The sequence below is a fragment of the Nematolebias whitei genome, chromosome 7, assembly GCF_014905685.2.
Source record: "Nematolebias whitei isolate Nwh7 chromosome 7, NemWhi1, whole genome shotgun sequence".
In the NCBI taxonomy this organism is placed as follows: domain Eukaryota; kingdom Metazoa; phylum Chordata; class Actinopteri; order Cyprinodontiformes; family Rivulidae; genus Nematolebias; species Nematolebias whitei.
In genome coordinates, this window is record NC_056504.1 from 38,939,925 (window position 1) to 38,947,064 (window position 7,140).

General features: G+C 37.3%; 1 protein-coding gene across 1 annotated transcript in view; it reads right to left on the reverse strand.

Moving 5' to 3' along the window:
• Positions 1-7,140, reverse strand: part of itih3b.1 (inter-alpha-trypsin inhibitor heavy chain 3b, tandem duplicate 1) — an 18,879-nt gene that overhangs the window by 2,065 nt on the left and 9,674 nt on the right. Inside the window, exons 13-19 of the mRNA XM_037679853.1 lie at positions 6,762-6,997; positions 5,977-6,054; positions 5,516-5,557; positions 4,480-4,545; positions 3,929-4,036; positions 3,261-3,429; positions 903-1,051 (exon numbers count right to left, since the gene is read on the reverse strand). Of these exons, the coding sequence (XP_037535781.1) occupies positions 903-1,051; positions 3,261-3,429; positions 3,929-4,036; positions 4,480-4,545; positions 5,516-5,557; positions 5,977-6,054; positions 6,762-6,997 (848 nt within the window). The remainder of the gene's footprint in view (positions 1-902; positions 1,052-3,260; positions 3,430-3,928; positions 4,037-4,479; positions 4,546-5,515; positions 5,558-5,976; positions 6,055-6,761; positions 6,998-7,140) is intronic.

Sequence of the window (7,140 nt, forward strand, 5' to 3'; positions counted from 1 at the left end):
TAAATGTTTACAAGACAGCGGTGAGACCAGCTGTGTTGTATGGTTTGTAGACAGTGGCACTGATAAGGAGACAAGAGACAGAACTGATAAGCATTAATGTTGATGTTCTCCTTGCGAGTGACAAGGATGGATAAGATAAGGAATGAGATCATCAGAGGTACAGCACAGGTTGAACAAGGAGGAGACTGAAATTTATCTTCTAGGAAAAAGACAAAAAGGAAGGCCAAAGAGGAGATGTATGCAGTTAGAAAGGACATGGAGGTAGTTGGAGTGAGAACAGAGGATGCAGAGGACAGAGTGAGATGGAGGAGGACGCCTTGCTATGGAGACCACTAAAGAGGGATCAGCCGAAAGAAGAAGAAGAAAAAAATTATCACAGTGGAATTTTCATTCAACCTTTATTTAGACAGGTAAATCCCATTGAGCCTCAAGGACTCATTTACAAGAGAGACCTGATTTCAACAAAGAATGATGACAACAATGGACAACAGTGACAACAATAAACAGTTATAAAAAGTCATAGGAATAATTCATTATTTAAATGATTTGCTATTTAGGGGAAAAACAGCAAAGGAGACTGGAAAAAAATGTAATTGATAATTTTGTGAAATTTTTATGGAGCAAAAGACCTCATGAAGTGAGATATTAATTTTTATTTTATCTACAGCCTACAAACTGACAGCAGAAATTATCTGTAGGAGACATGAATGAATGATTTAGAAATTTGCTTCTTGTCAAAATTTTTATAGCAACAACACAAGTTTAGGTAAAAGAATTGAAGATATTTAGATTGCAACAGTGACTTCATGTGGTAAAGACACATCATCTTTTATTTTCTGTCACAAACAGAAACATTTTCAAGTTATACACAGATGGTAAACATGAAGACATTTATTACTCACCTAAAACTCCTTCAGTGTTGCTTGCAGATGGTCTCTGTCTTAAAACTGGCCAAAGGAATTTCTCACCGTCCTTCTCATGGACTAAAATGATCACCCGCACGTCTTCAGCAGCAACGTCTATTTCTTTGTCTCTCTTGATCACCGTCACACTGGAAACATTTACACAACCAAGAATTAACTGCTGTATTAGTCTCCATGAACTTTTATACAATCACAGCAATTTTTACTGATCTTGGTTAGTTTTATCCATGCTGAGGTTGTTGAGGTGCAGATCTGGGCAGTATGAGGTTTGTCTTTATGGACATAAACAGAGTGTCTGTTGCATCAAAGCAGGTACGAGAAAGTATGGAAAATTTAAAAACTAGGAATATATTTAGCCTAATGGTAATTGATAGCGGCAGCACGGTAGCGCAAATGGTAGAGCTGCTGCCTCTCAGCGAGCAGGTCCTTGGTTCAAACCTTGGTCCATGTGCCTTTCTGGGTGGAGTTTGCATGTTCTCTCCGTGCATGCGTGGGATTTCTCTGGGTACTCCGGTTTCCTCCCACAGACCAAAAACATGCATGTTAGTAACTAATTAATAATTAATATTGGTAACTCTAAATTGTCCCTAGGTGTGAGTGAGAGAGTGAATGTTTGTTTGTCTCGTTTGTCTCTATGTGGCCCTGTGATGGACTTGCGACCCGTCCAGGGTGCACCCCGCCCCTCGCACAGTGATTGCTGGACATTGACACCGGCAACCCCCGTGACCCAAAATGGAATAAGCGGGTAAAGATAATGGATGGATGGATGGGTAATTGATAGCTTTTAAATTTTTTATTATTTTTTGGGCTGGAGTCAAATGTATTGGGAAGCTTTATAGTTGAGACTTACTTATAGTAAGGTTACAAAAATATTCACAAAAGTCCAACCTCAGGTACCTGAGGTACAACCTCAGATGAAAGTTTGGAAAATGGAAGTCTCTCAGAGAAAAGTCTCTGCCAGGCGTCTCAATCCAGAATCATTATGCCAACAGACAACAGTGTTAATCTACTGGGCTTTTGTGCAGCTTGTTTAAAATACTGAATAAAAAAATGTAAACTATGTTTTGTTTTTACTGTGTTGCCAACCTCCAATAAAATTTGAGATGATGATCTTATAATCAGATGTTTATTACCCACAGATAGAAACAAATCTGATTTAAATATTCTTTAATTATTTACTCCTCCATACATGGACCTGTATTTGCTTTCTGCTAAATCACTGTGTTTGGCCCAGTCACATTACACACAGTTTACAGATAGTGCTACCCAACCAATCTACACATTAAAGCACCATTATCTTCAATGTTACATAGCATGCATTTGTTGATCTGACTGCCACTATAAGCTCATTATAAAATGTTCAGTTTGTAATTGATATGACTTGTTATTAATGTGGCAGGGCAGTGGTTAGAGCTGTTGCTTCACAGCAAGCAGGACGTATGTTTGCCTCCTGGCTTTCTGTATGGAGGTTGTATGTTCTCCTTGTGCATGTGAGGTTTTGCTCCTATAAACCAAATACATGCATGCATGGTTTGTACATATAAACCTGTCCCTAGGTGTGAGTTATTCAGTGAATCGTTCTTTGTCCCGCTGGTTCCTAAATGTCCCTGCAATGAAACTGTCCAGTATGTACTCCGCCTCTTACACAATGACTGCTGGAGATAGTTCAATTCATTTTGATTTATCTATATAGCGCCAAGTCACAACAAAAGTTGTCTCTGGGCACTGAACAGAAGTATTCATTTATAAAATAAGTGAACAGAAACATTCATATTTAAAAATAATAATTTAACATTATTTATCTGAGGAGCAGACTGCTTTGAGTTTAACTCCATCACAGAAGTTTCATCCTGAGCAAGCATAAAGGCGACAGTGGAAAGGAAAAACTCCCTCATGAGGAAGAAACCTTTAACAGAACCAGGCTCAGGACAAGTGGCCATCTGCTTCGACAGGCTGGGTTTGGGAGGAATAGATACACAATGGCTGGTGGAGAATCACGTGTTAAGATAGAAATAGTATGAAATGAAAACTATTCAATTTTAACAATTCATTTTAAGAAATGTGGTCAATTTGTCCTCTAGTAATCAAAGCTTAAGACAGCATGACAAGACAACCTTAACTATAGGATTTTTTTTTTAAAAGGAAAGTCTTAAGCCCAGTCTTAAACACCAGCTCCCCCATGATCCAGAATGAAAAGCAGCTAAAGGAAAGATTGGAGTATTTTACTCACATCTTGTTTAAAAAGCACACGTAACTATGCCTATAAGTGCTGTAACTCTGATATGCTTCATAATAAACACCGTCCTCTAAAACAGTTCAGTTTCTGTTCAACCTCACCTTCCAGCTGTGATGGGATCCAGTCCTGTGTGGCGTGTTGTAGACTGTCCATCTCGAAGAGTGACTCCCTCCGTGTCAACCTCAACATGTTGGTCACGTCCAACATGGATGACAATCATTTTAAAGCCTCCATTTGTTACTGAATCCAGCTCACCGTTCATATAAACCTCTGATACAAACATATCAAATAAAAATCACACCATGAATCAGGACATAAACACAGCAAGCAGATAAGTGAGACGACTTTGTTCAAAGCAGCACGGTGGCGCAACTGGTAGAGCTGCTGCCTCTCAGCGAGCAGGTCCTTGGTTCAAACCCCGGTCCAGGGGCCTTTCTGGGTGGAGTTTGCATGTTCTCTCCGTGCATGCGTGGGTTTTCTCGGGTACTCCGGTTTCCTCCCACAGACCAAAAACATGCATGTTAGGCTGATTGGTAACTCTAAATTGTCCCTAGGTGTGAGTGAGAGAGTGAATGGTTGTTTGTGTTGTTTGTCTCTATGTGGCCCTGTGATGGACTTGCGACCTGTCCAGGGTGTACCCTGCCCCTCGCACAGTGATTGCTGGACATGGGCACCGGCGACCCCCGTGACCCAAAATGGAATAAATGGGTAAAGATAATGGATGGATGGATGGACTTTGTTCAATGGTGCACAAAGAATTCGCACTGACCCCTGCTGGGATGGTGAAAAAGTTTCAGAATGGCAGCTCCTGTGACGTCAAAGCACAACGGCTGAGACTGATTCTCCGCTTTCAGTAAAAGTCTGTGGGAAACAGGAGCTAGAACGAAAGAGTGACACCATGTTAGATCACACATGTCATGAAAATAAACAGCTTTTACTTCCAACAACAGTTTAACTGAAGTCACAGTCAAGCAAATTTAATGACTAGTCAATTTACATTTGTCATGTTTTACTGGAGTTATATGTTCCTCACAAGCAAATCTTGACAGCAAAACTGGAACCAGTGTTAAATTCCGCCAAAAAAGCAAAAATGTATATATAATATTGTTTTAGAATTCAAGAGCTAAAATCAGAAAATAAATAAATTTAAGAAAAGCACAACAGCAAAGCATAAAACAAATCCCCCACCCCCCACCCCCCCAAAAAAAAGTTTTTAGACTTTATATTATTTTGTTGCTTTATTTAAAAAAAAACATAACTTTTCTAAACTGGTGTAACATTTCAGTAGAGAATCAAAATATGATATTTGAAACACTTTACCAGATGTTGCCATCACAAGAACAGAATCATCTTCAGACCGGGCTTTGTCGTGGGAATGCACAATATCTGCAAACAAGGATATTTTAAATGTGAACAGATATTCTGCTCCAATCAAGATTCAACCTCACAGCACCTAAACTGTCTATAAAATATTGTATTACCAGAGGAAAATAAATGTTTTTAATGTCTGCTGAATATTTTCAATGAATGAACACACAATAGCAAACCAAACTGTACAAGAAAAGTTGTTGACTGTACTCAAGTTTATATCTAGATGATGCAGATGACTATCTTTAACACAAACGGTAACATTTTTAAAGCAAAATTTTAGACAAAAAATAACAAAAACACAATTTACATTTGTCATGTTTTGTTGGAGTTATATGTTCCTCACAAGCAAAACTGAAACCAGTGTCAAATTCCACCAAAAAGTAAAAATGAATGTATAATAATAATAATTTAGATTTCAAGAGTTAAAGTCAGAAAATAAGTAATTTTAAGGAAAGCACAACAGCAAAGTAAAAATAAAAAAAACAAATTCAACCCCCAAAAAAGGTTTGTAGGCTTACTGTTATGTTTTGTTGCTTTATTAAAAAAACATAACTTTTCTAAAATTGTGTAATATTTCTGTAAAGAAAAGTCAAAGTATGATATTTGAAATACTTTACCAGATGATAGAAAATCATGATCGTAGTCGAAAAAGCCGATAAAGTTGGGTTGGGAAGACACAAAACCTGCAAGCAAGGATTTTTTTTTTATATATTTATACATGTTCAAATATTCTGCTCCAACCAAGATTCAACCTCACAGGGCCTAGATTGTTTAAAAAATATTATATTACCAGAGGAAAATAATGTTTTAAATGTCTGCTGAGCATTTTTAATTCATGAACACTCAGTAGTAACCTGAAATGTACTATAAAAGTTTTTCATTGTACTGAAAGTTACATCTGGACGGTGCCTGTTTCCAATAGTAAACTGAACTAAATTGAACTAAATTTAAAATTATTTAAGATGCGTTCAATGAAAATATTTACCTTTTGCATTTAGACGATCATTTAGACGATGCAGATGACGACCTTGAAGACAAACACTAACATTTTAAAACTAAAATTTCGACAAAATAAGAACAAAAACACAACAAAGGTATACAAGAATATGATCTGATTTACCTTCTACAAAAATCTGTACTAATCTGTTTAAATTACTGAAGGATTGTTTCATGGGATAAACAAACATTACAAGAGTAAACAAATTATTGCTCTCCCTTCAAGTGTGTGATTAAAAAATGTTCAAACACATCAAATTGTCATTTCTTACCAGTCTATTTGTACAGATTAGTATGTTTTGTTTTGGTAACAAATTCACAGTTACTAGTTTGCACATTAAATATTGTTAATTAATTTCCAAACATTAATATACATTTTCTGAGGTGTTGCTCTTAACAGAATGTTAATTTTACTTTGAGGAACAAAAGGATGAAAGAAAAAAGCTTCACCAGGATGAGAAGGACGACGTGCACGACTTGGAATACCAGGGTTGGCAGGAGGGCCAGGAACAAGCTGCTTTGAAAATGCTAGTCAAGGAAAGGCATAAAATGAAAATACTGCTGTAAAACTGCAAAACTTTAGAAAGAATAATAAATTTGTTTGCACACTACAACATGACTTTGGCTGAAACGCATTAATGTTTTCTTATTGATCAGTTCATATCATGGTAAACACATCTAAATTCAATTTATAAGTTTGGAAAAAGAAAAGAAAATATTTCTGCAAAAATTTTGCAAATGATGTAAAATAAATTTAGTTATTTAGTTTATGGGGATTTTATTTTTATTTTTATTGTTTTATAGTTTACAATGTTCATTAAACTGAGGACTGTGTAAACTAAAAAACTCTCAGTTCAATTCAGTTTATTTATACAGCTCCAAGTCACAACAGAACTTGTCTCAGGGCACTGTAACAAAACACTCACATGCATAAAAAAGCCAATTAGTAACGTTTATCTAAGGAAGGCAGCAGATTGCGCTGAGTTTTCAATTTGTCGGAGTCTCCAATCTTGAGCAAGCACAAAGGCAACAGTGGAAAGAAAAAACTCAGTCAGTCGGGTTTGATAGTAAAGCATGTACTCACTACATACCTGATGTCCTAATATTTATTACTAAAAAACAAGGCGGGTCATTGGTTATTTATTTTACCACAACAATTGACACGCTTTATATAACCTACATTATCATTTTGTATTAATTACCCATTGACATTTTTTCATGCAGACACTTCTTACTATTTGCTTGTTGATGGAAACCTCCATGTGATGAACCACCCGTGGCCTGACCAGAAAATACATGAGCTCTGGATCCTTCAGCTTCCCCCTCCTTTGGTTTGTGAAGGACTTGTGTGTTCTCCCCTTCAGGCTTGGTGACCACCATGGATGTGAGTGGGGTCACAAAGTTGTACTTCAGAGACAGCTCCAAAACCTCTTTCCTCACGTTTTCTTTCTCAGGTCCAGAAAACAGCAACCTGCATCACAACATCTTGTTAAAGAGAAACAGCTGATACAAGCAACAAGACATGATGCACACATTGCTTAGTACCACCTTTTGTTTCACACAAGTTGTTTCACCCCCCCCCCCCCCCCCCCCCCCCCCCCCCCCCCCCCCCCC